This window comes from Falco rusticolus, chromosome 1 (assembly GCF_015220075.1).
Source record: "Falco rusticolus isolate bFalRus1 chromosome 1, bFalRus1.pri, whole genome shotgun sequence".
Lineage (NCBI taxonomy): Eukaryota > Metazoa > Chordata > Aves > Falconiformes > Falconidae > Falco > Falco rusticolus.
This window is the reverse complement of record NC_051187.1, coordinates 73,524,285-73,544,435: the sequence shown is the minus strand read 5'-3', so window position 1 is coordinate 73,544,435 and position 20,151 is coordinate 73,524,285. Positions and strand designations below refer to the sequence as shown.

The 20,151-nt window shown below is 41.6% G+C and overlaps 1 protein-coding gene across 2 annotated transcripts in view; it reads right to left on the bottom strand.

Moving 5' to 3' along the window:
- Positions 1 to 6,878, bottom strand: part of RAB28 (RAB28, member RAS oncogene family) — a 66,092-nt gene extending 59,214 nt beyond the window's left edge. The window contains exon 1 of one of the 2 annotated variants that reach the window (XM_037384674.1): positions 6,446 to 6,878. In XM_037384674.1, coding sequence (XP_037240571.1) covers positions 6,446 to 6,523 — 78 coding nt within the window. In that variant the 5' untranslated portion in view covers positions 6,524 to 6,878. The remainder of the gene's footprint in view (positions 1 to 6,445) is intronic. The other variant, XM_037384682.1, reaches the window with a different exon arrangement.
- Between the last annotated feature and the right edge of the window lie 13,273 nt (positions 6,879 to 20,151).

Genomic DNA, 20,151 nt, shown 5'->3' with positions numbered 1-20,151 from the left:
TGCAATTCTAAAGCATACAAAGGTTTGTATTGTGGAGAAAATTAAATACTATATTAAAAATGAATGACACAGATACAATACATCCTATATCAAATCAGTGGCATACACTTAAAAATCTCATGTTGACATGATGTGAAATTATAAAAACAAAGTAATTGCAGAAAAAAAAATCTAAATATGCATTTATATAAACAGGGGAAAGAAATCCTAACATCCCAAAAAAAACCACACTGTCAGAGAAAACTCAAAATGGGCAAGAAGGAATTTTTTTTGTCAGCTTTCCATTCACCAAGATCCAAAGAGATAAGTCACATAAATTTTTATTAAAAATTATTGTTGGAGCACATTTAGTTCAAAATGCAATAGCAAAATAATGCCAATAGTTCTGAAAAATTAGAATAGGCAAGTTCTATTAATAGAACAGTTATAACACAGATCTAAATTATACTGATAATGTCAAATGTACACAGGAAGAAATTGTAACTTTTTTTTTGCATGAAAACACGATCACCAGAGCTCCAGCATTAAAGCTCTAGTACGAATAGGCAAACATTTATTCAACTATTAAATTATCTGTTAAGTAAATAACATAAGATTTACTGTTTTCTTGTTTCTATCTCACATTTATATTCCTACCATTGTCATATATATATATGTATTTAAAAAAATATATTTTGATATGAGAAGATATGTTTAGGAAGTAATGCAAAAAATCAATTAAAGATTATGGCAACATTTTCATTTACTTCACTGAACTCAAACCCCAAGAGGATTAAAAAAAAATAAATAAATAGAGAAAAAAAAGCAAGTAAACTAGAAATAGCATGAGTATGCTTATATATTTAGATCACTGTGGAGAGGGTGAAGACCACAGAGGATGAATCGTGAGAAGATTCTTCTGCCTACAGCTATGTGACAGTAATACTAACAACATGCACAAAATAAAATTCAATACAGATTTAGACTGTAGCCCTGAAAAAGTCAGTAGAACTGATTCTTTTAATCAGTAGTTAGCATGTCAAGATTACAAAGACATTATTTTTAATCCATCATGATCTTAAAAATGTAGATAAGAATAAAAGCATTGCAGGAGTATACCAGTCTTCTTGAAATTATCCTTTTCAGAAAAGTAACCAGTACCCAGAGTACAGATTAAAATGTCATCTGACTATATCATGGAATTCTACGTTCTCCAACACACTAATTTAGATCCCCATTAAATAAGCAACCACTCCCTTCTTGTTTTAAGGGCTCAGTAAATGTTAGCTTTATCACTCTGTGACACTCAATATTCCCTGAGGGCTTCTAGGGGTGTTAGTAAAAACAAACAACATACATTCAATTAACAGCCAACCAATAAGAGCAGCAAGTAATCAACAGCATGGCAAAGTTCTATTAAACAGTTTTCCTCTGCTCTTGAATGCAAAGGAATTTATAGCAGAAAATCATTGACTAACTCCTTTTTAATTTTTTTTTTCTAATAAACCTTAGAGCTCAAGGAAGGTGTTGAATTACCAGAGTAGAGTCCTCTATTTATTCACAGAACAAGTATTTGTCCACAAAATACTAAGCTAAGAGCAACAGTTCAAACTTCTCCACAACAGTAAGCAAAGAAGTTATGTCAGTGCATATTCAAGTACCCCTACAATACAAATACTCCCTTTAATCCTAAAATTGTTCTCTGCCACGCTTGCCATAAAAGACTCTGCATGACAGTTTTGCCTGTAAGGATATGTTGAGTACAATCTACATAAAAAATAACTAAAGTTAAATAATGTTTCAGTAGAACTGTAGCTGTAAAGAGTAATCAGTGATCACTGACCATTTATAAAAAAATTATCATCTATCCATAAAATTTCAGCCATTAATGTAGAGATCAGAGGACAGCATGATATCAAGAAGACCTTGCTCCTTCAAATCTCTACTAAGACAAACAGGACGCCACCTTTCATAGCAAACTTTCCATGAGACCAAGTTTGGCAGGTTCACACATTTGTCTTGAATACTTCAAAGCAAACACTCACATGCTGTTCTAAATAGCAATACACTACTGAAGGTTGGCATTACAAACCCTCTCCTTTCAGACAAAAAAAATAATCTTTTGGTTCTAACATACAGCAATCAAGACAGCTGTAAAAAATAGTACATAACATTTATACTATTCTATGTGCAAAATACAATGGGATATTTGGGAAGGTTCTTTTGGAAACAGATGCAATTAAACCTCACAGGTGAGGCAAGACAATTTCTTGCTTCTATTTTACAACATCAACAGTACAAACTGCTGACACGCTGTTCCTAAACACCTACATACAGAGTAAATTGAAAAAAAAATAGCAAACAGTATTTATGAAATAAATTGAAAATCAAACAGAACAAGCAATAACAGCCAGTTCTAACTGACACTGACTACTCACCAGGTCAACAGGGAAGCTTGTAGAGGAAACCCCATCAATGACAATTCTTAAGAGTAAAATCCTACAGAAGAAAGCTTTCAGAAAGCAACACCGAAGTACAGCATCTTAGTTGAAAGAAAACTAAAACCAAAATTCAATGGGATACAAGCACATAGTTCCAAAGCTATGAATTTCTATTCATATACCAACTTTACCAGCCATTTGAGAACCCACTCTCCAAAAAGCAAATATCTATCCATCCCTTCCCTCACTCCCTTCCAGAATGTCACTGCTGTTCTCCAAGAACAGCAACATTCATCCCTCAGTCATGTCCTATCCCTACTGGCAAGAATTTTAAGACAAGCAAAATGAAAAGAAACGCTAGACTAAGTAACAATGCTTTAACTAGCATAAAAACGCATTAACTGTCCAACACAAGAGAACTTCTCACTGAGAACAGTCTGGCTTTATGGGGGGACAAAATATCTTGCAAACAAAGGAAGTAGCTCTGTCATCTGAAGCTGATGTCTTTCCACCCCACTCCCAAGTACTGAATAAAGAGAAAATTACCAAGATTTTTTTACGTTAGACATGGATCTATGAAGCTACGCCAATCCGCACAGGACACTTGCAATTTTCCATTTGTAAGACTGAACAGTAACAATGTTTTTGTCAACACTGATTAAGTTTTTGAGACCATGTGCAACAACAAGATCCAAAATTGGCTCAATGCTTAAAAATCTGACATCCTAAAAAATCCTAAAGCAAGCAGGACACCACTCTGTATTCCAGCCTATGCTTCTGCTCCTGCAAATTCTCATACCAGGTCAAGCATTTGCTCTTTCATTTTCACCATCCATTGTTAAAAGAAGGAAAAGGTAGGATGTTTCTGCTACCATAGTTTAGTCTCAGCTGCAGCTGATGGCAGAAAGGCAGAACCTTGGCTGCTTTGCTCCTCCTGCATACCTATTTTTCAGTACCTCCCTTCCCATGAATAGCTCCAAGATTTGTTTCCAGAGGCCCAAAACTTTTTCAACAGTAGCAAATCAGAGTAGTTCTAGCTCAAATGAATACTGAAGTATATAACAATGCTAAGCCAACCTGTTCATAGCAAGAGTAGAAATACCTGGACCATAATGTCATTTTTTTTCAATCCATACTAGTACTGCTGGTTTATTTTAAAGGAAAAGCATTTTGGCTCAGAAAGAGTGGGTTGATTTAAAATCTAGATGCATAAGGCTGCTGTGTTGCATACATTCCTTCCTGTAATCAAAATCAAAGAAGCCAACTGCTATTAATAACTGCTGTTTATTTTCATCTCATATTTTTCCTACTTCTGATTTCAGATTTTTTTCCTAGTTTGTCTAGTTCATTAAAATCATTCTCTATTATCTTCCTACTAACCAACCTTGCCTTCATCAGCTTTTCAACAATTTACTGTTCCCTTACCATCTCTTTTACCCTAATACTTATTCAGATTCTACTCTGTCTCACTCCTTTCATTGCTTCTTCCCTTTTTACTCTTCTCTTCTTACAGCTTGCTCCAGCAGTGCTTATTCCTACCCTTAAAATTTGAAGAATCCAATTATCCATTCAGCCACCACAAAACAAATGAACAGCAGCATGATACCGCTCCCTTGCCTCATGGATAGAGCAATCCCTAGTTACTGGAAATGTAAACATTACTCTTAGCTTGAACTGACACCGATTTGTTTTTAAACTGCTACCAACCCTTGCATAGAACCCGAATCACGTTTTGTCTAAACAATGAGCAAGGAAAAAGAAAACAAGTTTACACCTTCAGCCAGCTGACTCACAAGGACATTTCCCACCCCCCCACCCCCCCCACCCCACCCCCGGAGAACTGAAGACAAGGCAGCCCCAGATGGCCAAATGGGAGAAAAATGGGAGAACATAAAACTTTTTTTTCTTTTCTTGGCAGGAAGGCAAACAATAGAAAGAAGTCAAATATCAACATCTCCCACTAAACACAAGACATATTTCTAAGATATATTCCATTGTTTCCCACACGCCTCCTGTTCAAAGATCCCAGTGACAGAAGAGAAAAACCAATGTCTTGCACAGTAAATGCGAGGCTAAGTATGCAGCCATGTAAAGATCAGCTGTGAACCAGATATGAGGCAGACTATTTATATTGTTGAAGACATACAGACATACACACTTCAACAGGTAAGCAGAGCAGGTAGCCAACAAAGGAGAGGAACCTCAACAATTTCATCTTCTGAGGTGCTTCAAATAGTACTAGGTACATTTTACCCTTCCATTCTATGACCCAATCACTTCTTGTATTTTTACAAGATCTTACAATAAATCTATTACTGCAAGTGTTTGCTGCTAGGCTATCAGGATGGCTGGAAGAAGCCTCTATTACAGCATCATCTAGGGGGGACAGAAGGAAAAGCAGCCCACCATAGCACAGCTGCTCCTCATGCAAGATAAACTGCACTTGAAGCACAGTATTCTTAGAGCCCGTAGGAGATCCAGTGAGTGGCAGCTCCCAAGAGAGAGGTAGGAACCAGAAGGAATATACATCAAAACTCAAGAATGCTTGAAAATCCATGTTTGGCGAGAGGTCTTGTCACAAGGTGCTAAACAGCAGTAGAGAAAGGATTCCTCAGTTTGAACTGAAAACTCCTGGGGAATGCTACCAATGAAACAGCACTTCAGCTGTCAATCCTGTGATCACATAGCTGCTTGGAATTGCCATCTACTGACTCAGATGAATACAGTACCACCTCAGACTGGGTTTAGAATCACTGGAGATAAAAACATGTTTTATTTCCTCATAGAGCTCTGCAGAAGTAAGTGAGCAAAACCACGCATGAACTTTCCCTAAGAGCTTATTTCTATTAATGGCAGGCAGTACATTTAAACCACCTCTACTAATACCTCTACTTTTCATATAAACTGTGATGCTGGCAGACTTTCTGTCTCCCCACGTTTTCAAAAGTTAATGATGGAAGAAAAACTGTATTCCTTCACACACACAATAGTATTGCTCTTTTCAGGTGTATCTCACAAAAGGATTCAGGCTACATACGGCACTAGGTATGTTCATGCGTGTAAAGTACAGTGGCTATTTAAATGGGTAAGAAAGCAGCCTCCCTTTTGCCTTCTTTGGTCTCTGTCAAAATTTCTCTTTTAAGAAGACAAGTATAACTTGTTTATGAAAAAGCTTTTATGAATAGTACTTAATTATGTCTATTATAGATAGGAAAAAACCATAAAGTCACAAACAAAAAAGCAAACTGACCCTGAAGTACCTTTCCAAACTTTGAAACAGTAACTCAAACCGATGCAAACTGTTCTGTCTACCTCGGGGGGGGGGGGGGGGGTACGAGCTCTGAAACCCAAATGAGGAGAGCGTGGAGACCCAGCTAAACAAGCTCCCCGGCTCCTCGCTTCGGTGGGAACCGCGAATTCCCGTGCTTGGCCCGGCCTCGGCCCCCGCCGGCACCGGCAGCACCCGCGGGCCGCTCCGGCCGCTCCAGGCACCCGCTCTGCGCGGATCAGCCGGAAACTCCGTACCAGGCAGCCCCACCGTCAGTCACGTTATTAGCCGCTCCTTTTATTAAGGCTCAAGAAAATTGGATTAAAGTCGTACACGTCTAAAGGCTGATGAAGCCTCTTCGGGTTCCGCGGGGGTGCGGACGCCCTGCCAGGGGGTTCGCTGCCGAGCACGGAGCAGGTGCGGGCGGCCCGGCAGCGCAGCTCCCCGGCGAGACGCCCGCCTCAGCCCGCCGGCCGGGCAGCGGCGGGGCCCGTCCCGGCGCTCCGCTACGCCCCCGCCCCACACGCTACGGAGAGGGAGAAGCGCAGGGCCGGGAGTGAAGGGGGAGCGGTCAGCCGGCGTCACGCCGCCGGGTATCGCGACAACGGCTGCGCGACAGACTGCAAGCCGCGGCGGGCTGCTCCCTCCTGAGCAGGAGAGCTGGCGGGAAACGCTGAGGGGGGCGGCCAGGGAACGGGATCGGGGCACCGCGGCGACGGAGAAGAGCGGGGTGCCGCCGGCGGGGGCCGGCACTGACCTTGCCAGTGGTGCCATCCCCCAGCACCACTAGCTTGAGCTGGCGGTCCGGACTCTCCTCCTCCTCCGAGTCCGACATGATCCCTACGCCCCCGGAGGGGAAGGAGAAGAGGCGGAGGGCAGCCGGGAGGGACGGGGTGCAGGAGCCAGGAGGGGAAGGGGGAAAGGAGCGAACGCCGTGCTCACGGAGCGGGCAGCGGCGCAGAGGCCGGAGCCGCCATCTTCCCCGAGCGCGCCCGCCGTCGCTATGGCCCCTACGGGACGAAACCAACGAGAGCGCGGAGAGGAGGGGGAGAGGGTAGCTCGCAGGAGGGAGTTACAGCAACGAGTCCAACCGCCGCTGCCGGCGCAAGCCGGGAGTACCCGCCGCGCCCTCACTTCCGCTGTCCCCCCAGCGGCGGGGTGAATGGTTCAGCCCGACTCGCCGCCACGCGCAGCAGCGGCATAGCCCCGGAGTGACGCCCCGCGCGGTAACTAAGGAACGTGGGGTCAGAGGTGGGGGGGGCGGGGCTGGTGGCGGCGCGGGGCGGGGCGGCCTGCGCGGGGCTCTCGCCCTGCTGCCGGCGCTGGCCGCAGGCCTCCTGGGCAGGGCAGCTGCGGCAGGCGACCGGGAGGCTTACGGGGGAGAGGAGAGGCCGGGCAATTTCCTGAGGAGGTTTCCCCTGCGAGCAGAAAACCCGCGCGCAGCCGTGCTGCCTGGCGGAGGCGGGCCGCGTCTGCCAAGGAGTTGCGTGCGTTCTCGCTACGTCCGTGGCGAGTCCCTTTCTTGGCTGGGCTTCTGCGCTGCAACAAGATGTATTAATATTTTTAAAGAAATTGCTAATACAGCAAGCAGATTGCACAGCAAGCGCTGAGCCGAGCCCAGCCTACCTTCCCCATGGCCCTGACAGCCCTTTGCCTGACTTTCCCCTAAACCCACCAGACAGGGATGCGACAGCCTTCTTATGTGATCTGCGACAAACTTTTCTACCCATGCCGGCAAGCAGTAAGAAAATTTGTTGACATAGCCCTAACTGAATTTTAAATCATTATTTTATTGTGCACAATGACCATGGAGGACAGCGTAAGTTCATCTTTTGCAGCAGTCTTTCACATACTTGAAAGCTGTTAGGGTGTCATCGGTCTGTCCTCTTCTGTAAACTAAACAACTCATCATTCAGTCTTTCCCCGCGGTTGTCTTTTCTGGACTTCTGATTATTCTCCTTGCTTGCCTTTTGGCCTCCCTCCACTTTCTTGAAGTGGTGTGCCAAAAACTGGATACAGTACCTTGGTTGAGGCCTTGCTGAGCAGGGTGTAAGTATTAGTTCATGTGTCTTATATACAAGACCTCTGTTTTTATATCCCAGTATGATGTTTGGTTTTGTCACGGTATGACATTGCTGACTCATACTGTTTCTGATTTACTAAAAAACTTCTGAATCCCCTCCTGTTATCAGAACTTCAGGCACTCTGAGGTTTTATTCCTGTTCAACTGTAGTGCTTTCTGCTTGTCCCTGTTGAATTTCATCCTATATTTCAGGATACTTGCACAATCTGTCACTATAATTTTATTTATAATACTGTCCTCCAAAATGCATGCCGTCCCTTCTAGCTTGGCTGTATCTGCCACCTTAAGAATCACATTCTCTATTCCAAAGTCTCTGATAATGGTAACCAATAGTACCACAACTCAGCAAGCCCCTATTTGACATATCCTTCCCATATGACAACTGATAGCAATTCTTGGGGCGTAGTAGTTTACACAATTTGAACAAAAGAGAGACAGCTAGAACTGTTTAAAGTGTAGATGTATTTTAATGGATTCAATATCAAGCTAAGAATTTCTAAAACAACTTTATGTAATGCCTGAATAGAAATCACTGCTGTTTCAGTCTTTCAGTTTTTCTTTTTGAAAAGTATGTCAGAAATTTCCAATATTAAAAATGCACCATTTCGCTCAGTCCTCAGCAGGATCAAGAAGACTCTTTATTACTCATGTGTTCAAGTGTTTGCAGAACTGAAGCCAAATGTTTTCCCAATGACATTCTGAAAAAAGGCAAAAAAAGGCAAAAAAACCCCTTAATTTCTGATGGAAAACCAGACACACATCTTTTTCACTTTCTTCATACTTCAAAACAAATTAAGCATGTTACTCATCAACTATTTTCCACTTCAAATCATCTTTTAGCCTAGTTATACTGCAAGCTCTCTCAGCTACGATCTTCAGCAAGATCAGCTTCAGGACTCAGCTGAACAGCATTTCTTGGAAGGAAGAGCCACAGGGACAAACATGGAATTTTCCTTTATGATTTCTGACATACTGAACAGTTGTACAGTTGGCATTAGACATTTAAAAGCTCCATATCTCAAATACACGTGATTGATAAACCACTGTTGATACAACTGTTCATATTCTGCCTATCCTGCCTCAGTCACATTAAGAAAAAACACAAATTATTAATTCAAAGACTCCTGGCACTTTTAGGGAGAAACAGGGTTCTATTCAGCCTTCAAGATGAGAATTAGCAGGGTCTGGGCTGCATGTGCAAAAGCAGAATGATCAGAAAGGAAGGTTCTCTAGGTCTCCATGTATTCTCATTCAAAATATGATAAAGGAATATGTGTTATAATACACATGCCCAAACTAAGAAGAAAAATTTCTTCTTAGAATATATTCATTTTTCCTCGACAAATCACCAGAGCTTGTTAAAAGTTATCATCATGTAAATGAGTGAACAATATAGAAACAATGTTTCATCTTGAATATGTCATTCATGGGTTTAAAGATGTCTTGAGGCTGTGTATCTGATCTATTTAAATAAGCACTTAGATATTAAGGCATAATTTTGGAAATACAAAGAATACTTGATATGTATAAACATGCATGTTTGCTGTTGAGTGCCAAGATGACTGGAAACTACCCTAGGAGACAGCATAGTAATGTAATCAGGCAACTCGGTCCCGGTATTCAAGATTAAAGCTGCTTGGTGGAGTTAATGCCTTAATTAACAATAACATTACAATGGAGTGTCATTTACCATTGTTTCACTTTATTCTAGCATAGCAGAGAAATCAGACTACAAATCTTTATACATCTTATTTGTTGATGTTCAGCAAACACATTAACGGTGTGGTGTGGTTATTTTATGTGGAGTGGTACAGATTGCTGGTACCAGCACAGCCCCCCTAGGGAGGTTTTCCCACTGAAATGTTTTTGTCATTGCAATCTTAAATAGTTTGCTATTTGCTAAATAAGAACATTTTATAGATTAAAGGAAACTAGTCTTGAACTGCTTGATCCTTTACAGGTAAAGGAAATAAGTGAAGTATGTTGAAAAGCAGTGAAATTTAAAAAAATGCACTGCAGTCTTTTTTTTTTTTTGCATTGATGGCAGTATGCAAATAATTTGAAGCTCTTTTGCATTTTTAGAATACTAAGAAAAAAGTCCTTGAGCACTGCCTTTGAACAGAGCTTTCACTGAAAAATGCCTGGGTCACCCAATGAAACAAAATAAATGCATATTGTTTAGTGGTCATTGAATCAATATTTTGATATTTGCTCTTTTGTTTTTCATTGTATTTTCTATATTCTTTATATTATTTCTTTATGAAGAAATTTCACTGATAATCCACTGATAATTGAAAATATAATTGAAAAAGTGGTAAGTGAGATGCCAACAATTTAAAAATTCTCATATTTCATTTAGGCTTCAAATAAGGAAGTAATTGTATTCCCATTCTCTGTCACGTTTTGGCCTATTACTTGGCCTGAGCATTTTCTACTGAATTAAATTGACTTCTTAATATGTGAAACCAAATGGTATAGACAGTTTCCTATCTCTATACTTCAGAAAAAGGGAGGGAAGAGCTATATGACTTGGTATAAATTCCCTGAACCAACGCTTCTTGATCAGTGGACCCCTGGGCATTTGAAAACACCTCGCAGGAGTCCATGGAAGGTTGCTGAGAAAAGCAAACCCAGAAGGCTTATATTTAGCCTACATGCATTTTCACTTTCAGTTGAGGATTTTTAAGTCTGTAAGACTGATGGTTGCTGCTGCTGTATGCCACTGCTGAATCTTCCACCTTTATCAGATGGGCAGCGAGTTTAATAAATGTTTTCGTTTGATTTAGTTCTTCAGATTATCACTAAAATTGTTCCAGTTCAGTTTAGCTGAAAAAGCCCAAGTATCTGAAGGCTTGACAGCTCTCCCTAAGTGGAATCACTATAACTGCTGAATTGAGTTTGGGGGTGACTGAGGTAATAAAGTGTGACAGGAGGGGCCAGAGAGGTTTAGGAGAGGAGACAGGCAGTGCTGGAGGAGTTGGGTTTTATGTAGGTGGGGAAGTGGGGCTGGAAGTGTTGAGTGGGTGTTGAAGGAATCTAGTGCTGGGAAAGATCTATGGGAATTTCTGAGGGCCAGAGACAAGTGCTGGGGTCTTACTATTCACCCTCTGCAGTCCACCCTTCCAGTGCAACATCTTCCTCCATCGTGGGAGACAGAGTCACGTACCCAGCTTACTCCTCATCTGGATCAAAGAAACTTTCCTTCCTGGCACCTGTTTGTTTCTGTGCCTCTCTTGGATGCCACCAGCTCCCTCTTTCACATCTTTCCCTACACCCCCTGGTCACATTTTTTGATGCAAGCCATTGCTTTTCATTTCTGCTCCTGTTTTGAGCTGGCAATCAGAAATACTCCTTTTTTCCAGCATTTTGTTCCAGTTTAATTAGAAAACAATTGTTGGTAATCAGTTTCAGTTTGAAGGAGAAATAGCACACTTTCAGATTTGGTTTCTTTGCTCCCTTGCTCTTAAGCTACCCTGACTAAATAATTGTGGCATACACAGTCTACTATATTTGCAAGTGCACATTGTACAAATGCAAACTAGACTTTTGTGGAGGTGTGAATTTTTTAAACTATAGTATAAGGTTGCATTTCTTACGTGCAAGTATCTACAAAAGAACCAAAAATTACTATTTACATAGGGAATAGCGATATGCTTCTCCCAAGCTCTGAGAAAAGGTGCTGATCAAGCTGAATGAGGTGGAATTCTGGGTTGACAGAAAAAGGAACGGCATGTGTGAGAGCCTGCAACCTTTTTGCCATCCTCGTCAGGAATGCAGGGGTCGTCAGCTAGCAAGTCATCTGTGCCTTCAGCACTTAATGGAAACAACACATTGTGCAGTGGTCAACGGGAGCTGTGTCTTCTGTTACCAATACAAGCCAATCTTTTAACTTCTGTTCTGCTGTTTCTTCCTGTGCTTATACAAACACAATTTCTTTTGTGTTTCATTCATATCAGGTTTTCTATTTCAGGTCTCTATAGCTGGGATCCACAGACCCTCCCTTTCTTCAAGGTGAAAATTGCCATTACATATGTTTGAAGAAGGGAAGTGTCCTTCTTGAAAAGAAAAGCAAAGTTGTTGCCAAAAAAAGTGCAATGTGCATTTTAAAAAATATATAGGAGATTTACTTGTGTTATTGTGTTGATTTTGCCACTCAACTCTGGAGCAGAGTAGAAAGCAGCTATTACTTTTAATTGCATTAGAAATTTGCAAATAAAAAATTAACTGTTTCTTCTTCATCAGTGTCATCTCTAATGTCTTTACCAGATAGTCTTTTCTTTTGCACTGCTTGATTACTGTGCCCTGAGTGAGACTCAATGATTAATGTGGCTGACTAGACTGACGACTGAGTAGAAATGGTAAATAATCACTTGTTTTTATACATGTAAAAAACAGTTCCTGCTCAAGTTGGAAATCCTTGCTTTTGGAAGGGCATTCCTCCATCTTGCTTCCTGCTAGCCTAAGGTCATTTAAGGAATAACTGCTTTAAGTGCTTGTTGATTACAGTGATATAAACGTCTCTGGCCCAGACACTGCAGTGAACAAGACTTTCCACACAGGAATATGGTTAAACTGAAGGCCACAAGTTTTATGAACTACATTGCCTAATAAAACAGGGAAGAACCACTAGCCAGCTGTTCCCCACAAACTATCCAGTAAAACAGGACCAGTGAGGTTCACCAAGCATGAGGCTATGAAGGCCAAGCTAAGTGTCTGGGAGAAGGCTAACCGCATCCTCCCTCCTGCAAGAGTGACCAAGGCATGTGGTCCCAAAAAAAGTACCTCCTTCTATACTGTCTGTGCTGGGGAGAGAAGAGTAAAGTAAGTAGTAGCTTTTTTCTTTGTGTAAGGTGCTAAATTTTCCCTGCATTGTGGAAAGGGAAGTAGCTAGCTGACACTTGGCTAATATTAAAGACATGAACAGTAATTCTGGCCACAGCTAACATGAAAAACCCACATTGGAAACTTGCTCCCCAGTTGTGTGAATGCACAAACATGTTTTCTGGTCTTTCCACTAGCTGAATTTACTAGTAAAGCCACACCACATTTTCAGTGTGGTAAACACTTTTTATCACTGTTGAAGGAAAGCACACTCACCAGCTCAAAGTAGAAAATCCAGCAATAGCCAGTCTAAATAAGTTAGAGAAAGTAAAGAGGCGAAAAAGATCTTCAGAACAAGAATTAATTTATAAAAGAGACAACTGGAATTTACACAAAGTACAACTAACTTCTGCCGAGAGGGTTGTGTAAATTTGAAGTTTCCCACCTGAACACAGAGGATCACTGTGAACTGTTCTGTCTCCAAACCACAATGCTCATTAGAATAACGGAGAAAGCTGTCTTTCTCACAGTGTTGACCTGTTACCCATCCAATAAAAAGTCCTTAATTTTTTCTTCCTTTTATAACAATGTGGAAAATAATTCTAGGATTATTTTCTAACATGTAGAACTGCAGGTTTGAAAGGACCCACCTGAATCACTGGTGTCCTGTTGTTGAATTCCTGAAGGAAACCATCAAGTTCCATCACAAAAGCAGGGAAGTCATTTGCCCCCACCACTCTTACTTGTTCTAGAGCCTAGTGGTTTGACTCCATGTGGTGGATTGACCCACCTGGCAGATACACTTCCACCTGGTCACTTGCTTACTCTTCCTCAGCAGGATGGGGGACAGAATCAGAAGGACAAAAGCAAGAAATGAAGATTGAAATAATGACAGTTTAATAAGTGAAACAAAGCTAAACACACAAGCAAAGCAAAAAAGGGAATTTATTCACTGTGTCCCATCAGCAGGTAGATGTGTAGATGATTCCTGAAAGCGCAGAGCCTCAGCATGCGTAACAGTTACTTGGGAAGACAAATGCCATAACCTCAAATGTCCCTCCTTCTCCTTTCCCTCATATTTTATTACTAAGCACTACAATTGCATTTGCTTTTTTTACAAATAAATCACATTTCCAATAGATCTAGTAGCCATCTTATTCTCCTCTTAAATTGTTAGCTATAATATCTTCTCCTGACGATATAGTTGGTAGTGTCCAAGTGTGTGACCTTGCACTTTATATGGCTGAATCTTACCCCACATCAAGTGTTTCAGAGCACAGAGTTATCCAGTTCTTTTGGCCCAATACCTTGAGCCTCCTATATAGCTTCCCAACGTCCTCTTACTGGTTAATCAGCCTGATGCTGCTCTTAGTGGGCAGCTCATTAAGAAATGCATCACACAAGATTGTACCTGAAGCTTATCATTGAGGTAGCCCATCCCCTGCAACCTGATACTTCTTTCAGTAGTATATATCATGATTTTCTTTTTAGCTAGTTCTCCCCATCTTCACTTTACCTGCTGATTTGTACCTTTCTGACTTAGTAGCTACTCTCTATCGAAGTCCACACAGATGATACCTGCCTGGGGTGGGCTGACTCTGGCTGGATGCCAGGTACCCCACCAGAGCTGCTGGTATCACTGCCCTCCTCAGCTGGGCAGGGGAGAGAAAATATAACGAATAGCTCATGGGTCAAGATAAGGACAGGGAGACATCACTCACCAGTTACAGTAATGGGCAAAACAGACTTGACTTAGGGAAATTAATTTATTACCAATCAAATCAGAATAGGATAATGAGAACTAAAACCAAATCTTAAGAACACCTTCACACCCTCACACACCCCACCCCACCCCTCCCTCCTTCCCGGGCTCAGCCTCACTCCCGATGTCTCTCCCTGCTCCCCCCGAGCGGCACAGGGGACCGGGAATGGGGCTGGGGTCAGTCCCTCACAGCTGCCCCTGCCGCCCCTTCCCCCCAGGGGGAGGGTCCCCACACGCTGCCCCTGCCCCAGCCCGCCCCCCCCCCGGGGGCGCAGCCTCCTTGGGCACCCCCTGCCCCGGCCTGGGGCCCTCCCTGGGCGGCCGGTGGGTCCCTGCTCCCCGCGGGCTCCATGGGCTGAGGGCACAGCCGGCCTCGCCGCGGCCTTCACCGCGGGCTGGGGGGGAACCTCTGCTCCGGCGCCTGGAGCCCCTCCGGCCCTGCCTGCACCCACCGGGTGTCTGCGGGGCTGCTGCTCGCACACCTGCTCACTCCTCTCTTCCACTGCATTTTTTTTGTGCAAAATTTCCGCCCCCCCCCCTCCATTCTTAAATTTGCTATCCCAGAGGCACTGCCACTGTCACTGATGGGCTCGGCCTTGCCCAGCGGCGGGTCCATCCTGGAGCCAGCTGGCATTGGCTCTGTCAGACACAGGTAAGGCTTCTAGCAACTTCTCACAGAAGCCACCCTGTAGCCCCCCCACTACCAAAACCTTGCCACGCAAACCGAATATACTACCATGTCACCCTTGTCTAAAAAATCTTTCAGCAAAGAAAATTCACATTAATTTGACAGATGAAGTAAACCTGTGTTGCAATGTATCCTATTTTACACTTGCCTGGAGGTCCTTATTAATACTCTTTTTTGCGTTGAACTTTATGCCAAGAGAAATCCATTGGAAGTACATTAGTAAATGCCTTATATAATCTATCAAACTGTGGAGATATGATCTATTTGTGATCAGTTCACAAGAAGACAAACAAACTCAATTTTCTGAATAAATTATTAATTGCAAACGATTTTTAGGACTCCCATGATAGTGAATATATCCCTTTCAGCATTTGTATGATCAGCCTCTCCAACAATAATCATTTGCTATTGATCTCCATCCAAGGAACAGCACATACACAAGCTGAATGAATCCTGACATGAGAAACCCACTGAAATCCCATTTCTGCCACATCTAGCTGACCTGTTCAAAGTTATATACGACATCAGCCTCAAAGGCAAGATTAGATCTCAGGGTTTCCTACCTCCACTTCTACAAAAATACATTTATCTCCAACACTAAACCGCAGATGTTATAGTCATGACTGTTATACCTAAACATGCAGTTCTGTGTTCACTGCAGTACATACCAACCATGCTTTCAGTGTGCTCAAGCCTAATTAGTTCCCCAGACTCCTAGGCTTTATTTTACTAGTCTCTGTATAGCATAGAAAAATATTCTGGGTTGTGATCACTTGGCAAAACTTGAATCCCTGTTCCAGGAGCTTTTTTTCCAGAAAGAGTTTTCTCTAGACTTCGAATTATTTTGGTTATGCGTCTGCATAGCTCTTCAAGAAGCTCCCATACTGCATGGGAAAAAACATTACCAGCCCAATTACACAAGGACTCAGGTGTGAAGAGAGCCTACTCCTCTGCTCCTTCACTGCTTGACCTCCTTGTCTATAAGTATCTTGGCAGCTGGAAAGTACTGATGATCCACTACAGTTGTCTATCATATTGAATAGAATTGTCTCATGGTTTCTTGGTTCTTCCCCATGACTGTGGCAAGTTTCTGTTTCTTTCCTTATCCCTAGATTGCAATTTGCAATTTTTAAGGAACAAATATGATCTATTGGCTATACCTGTGTACATCACTTAGTAAACTGAGATCATCATGCCTGACTACTGATTTTAGCTGCTGTGAATATACGAGCCATACAGTTAGGTGCACCCCTCGGTCTGAAATTAGTCAGCTGGATGCACACTTTCCTGTGATACTTTCATGGGAAAGGTGGGTTTGCACTGACTGCAGATACCTGGGCATGATTTTCTTGAGTAGGCAACTATTACAGTCCAAAATGAATTTGAAATGTCTGTAAAGTGTCATTTAGTAGCCTCCTACTCAGCTATGTGCTGCTGTTAGACTTCATATAAGATACAGGGCAAGAAGGGATGGAGCCTTGCGTTACCGTCACAAACCATCCAGCCATTCATCAGCTGTGCCATTCCACTGCAACATGTCAGCAAGTGATGGCAAAGATGACTGAAGCACTAACTACCCCAGTGTACTCTGCCAGAAAATGATCCCCATTTGAATAATTAAATATAACATGTCTCAATCAGCTTTGAAATGTCTATTGTGCCCGACAGGCATTCATGTCACTACCCAGCGTGGCAGAGGGCTCTGACTCACATTCAGAGAGCAGACATCTGCAGCAGTTCATGATGTTATTTATCATCCCCACCCCCTCTGTTATTTGCTACCACACCTCTGCCCGTGGTTACCACCACAATGACAGATCTGGCAGCAACGGATGTGCACCCACACCTCACCCACACCACAGCCTCATGCCTTCACATGAACTCATCTTCATCAGTGACATAAGCCATAACAAGGGCAGTGAGGCCGGGCACAAACCCCCACTGCCGCTTCGGCTACTGTGACATCCAGTGAAGTGGAGAGCTGATGTCCTGGCAGGGCAGCTGGGCGTCACAGTCTGATTCAGCAGCTGGCCCGTCATAGCTCTAATAAACATACTGTCTTGGATATTATTGATATTATTTAACACAGTAAAGCTCACAGTTCAGTGGTAATGTGTCTCAGCTGGAATGACAAGGGCTAAAATTTCATATACTTTTCCTGTCCATCTCTGTAATTGCATATGACAAACTAATATCAGAACTAACTGCCAATAATCCATAAGTGAGTATGACCATCAGAATTACGTATCTGGGATAACTGATTTTCAAAACCCTACTTTGGACTGATTTTTGTCTGATGTGGTATCAAAAGTTATGACTCACCCAAAATGCTTTTCTCAACACTAGCCTATGTGCTCCCAAACTAATTTCCTCCCAGGAAATTTTACATCTTTGAGGGCAGTTCATTTACTGCTGCCAAAACTATAGGCGTTCTTGATGGAGCTGGAGTAGCTTTATGGCATGATTATCTCAGATCTATGTTTAGCCAAACTGTAGAGATGTATTAGCAAACCAGTAAATATAGAAAATAGAAAGGAAGAGATGGTTTGGAGAAGCATACCAGGAAAACTTAAAAGCAACAACTGTGACAGAATTTGCATATCTAAATCTGTACTCAAGTACACCAAGATGAAACCTTGCAGTTAAGGTTTTGAGAAAATGCAACTGTTACTAATAAGAGATTAAGTATTATTTGCAGTGTCTTGAGGATTCCGCGACATGTCCTTTTAGCATCTAATAGTGGATCAGATCCTGTTGGGTTTACTTCACTCAGGCAAAATTCTTGCTGGTTAATAATAGACTAAAATTCGTGTTCAGCTTGGCAATATATTAAATTAATTAAGAGTTTTCATGGCTTATTGCATGAACCTGATGAAATGATATGAAAAATACACATGTAGAGTTCTATGAGAACCCAGATTCAGACTTACAATTAGAGATGCTGGATCTTTGATCTTTCTCACCGTGCAACACAATTTGAAATTTTGGAGTGATTTTCTATGCTTACTTGTAATTAGAGTATGCATTTTTAGAAGAAAATATGATATTCAAGTTGATAGTGTTCCTTTCAAATGGACAAATGTACACTCACACCCACAGCCACACACGCTGATGTATGTATCTGTGACTGCTGGAGTACATCAAGTGAAGTGGCTGGATTTTAGATCCCCACTGGCAAACACAGACTTGCTGGATGCTGTGCAATTCTGTCACTTTGCTTTGGTGCTTCAGTGGCAGCTGTAATTTTCTGGAAAAAAAACTGGTCTCATAAATGTCTGAGTTGTTTGGCCAAGTTGCTGTGATCCTTTGCCTACACAAAACTGCCTTCTCCTCAAGCTCTGTTATCCATTAAAATGTTGCCAGAGATCTCCACTGATCCCACTTTGTCATGCAGGAATTTTTCCAAAATAATCCCTGCTAGATTTCAGCTTTAACTGATAGGTGTTAGTATGTTTTCATTTGTCCTGAATCATTCGATGTCTGTCTCAAGTGTAAAACAAAGATCCTTGAGCCAGACTCTTGCCATGCACATGCAAAGAAATTTTTTGGAGATCAAAGGGGAAAATCTGGCTAGTCTGAAGGGTGATATCACTGTTAACCCTGTTTTATTTTCTGCCTAGTGAGAATGAAGAGAAGAAAGCTTTATACAGTATACAATGTAAACACAACAGAGGGCATGAGCCTGTCAGCCTATCCTTGACATGAGACATGCATACCTGGATCCTGACAAGGATATTTTGTGAGCAAAGGCAATAATGAAGTTTTGAAAAACACACATTTAAGAATGTGCATACTTTAGAGCTGTGCTCGTACAAGTTGTGATTTAAAGGGCTGGAGGCTTCAATGTGAGCCACTAAAATTCAAAATGACAGAAACTTACAAAATTTTATTGCTCTACATTTAATAAAATTTACATTTACAAGCTGTCAGTTTGAAATGCTGAATAACTCATAGTTTAGAACACTGAACAGCAGTTGGATTGCGCTTGAAGTTCATTGCTTCCTACTTATGATCTTTCTTCTTAGATACTCAGAATAACCCTTCAATCCATGCACTCATGTTATCTCTCTTAATTCAGCTTTGGCCCCAAAAATATGTAGAATTTGCAGGACAGTCAAGGAAAACATGTATCTTGTTGCCATAAAAAAAAAAAAAAAAAAAAAACAGGCATAATTAAAAGCTCCCTTTCTGCTTGTTTAATGTGCTAATATGAGAACATTAAGGCCAATGTACCATCTACTGCTTGGTTGCTCCAGCTGTCTGGATTTTTTTTGTTAATTTACGGACTCAATTATGTAGACTTTTAAATCCACAGCATTGGTGGGTGGTAAAGTAGATGGTTAATGAAGAAACGTAGAGTAGGAAACTCCTTTAATGCCTGTTTTATATGTATCTTGGGTAACATTTTTAGGAGAACAAGGATCAAAGATTGTAACTTTAAGAAAACTCTTGAGACAGGAATAAATGTACATGGTTTTAAGGCACCCCTAAAAATTATGAGATGGCTAATATCCCCACGATTCTGTGGTCTGTTCTAAAACAAAAATATTAAGCCAAATGTTTGGCTCTGTATAATAAAAACAGATTATCTAATGGTTTCCAGTGGGAAATATGAGAAAGACCATTCATAAAGACTCTGTAATAGTTATGAATTATAAAGACTTCCTCATTTTCAGTATAAACTGAAACCCCAGCAAAAACTGTTAGATATTTATTCACATGCCCATTCGCATGCCCTCAAAGGGACTGCATGCGGACATTTTTAATTAACATTATTCGCAACACCTTATTCAAGTTGTTCGTTGTTAGTTTGACATGTTTTGAAGTCCTGACTAGAAAGATTTCATCACTTACTCTAATTACACTATTCTTATATGACTTTAATACTTTTAAAAGGATACAGTGATTAGCAATCTATACTTACTTTAATTGAGAAAGAAAATTATGTTGAAGTAACTTGATCATAACACACCTGAAAAAAAAGATCGGGATGGGACACATTAAATAAACTTTGGGTCATTGTCTTTAACATCCCACTAGGCCTCCTCTGTAAGGAAAAAAATTAGATGATTTAAAAGTAAAAACAGTTTGACAGCCCTTCTGCAATTT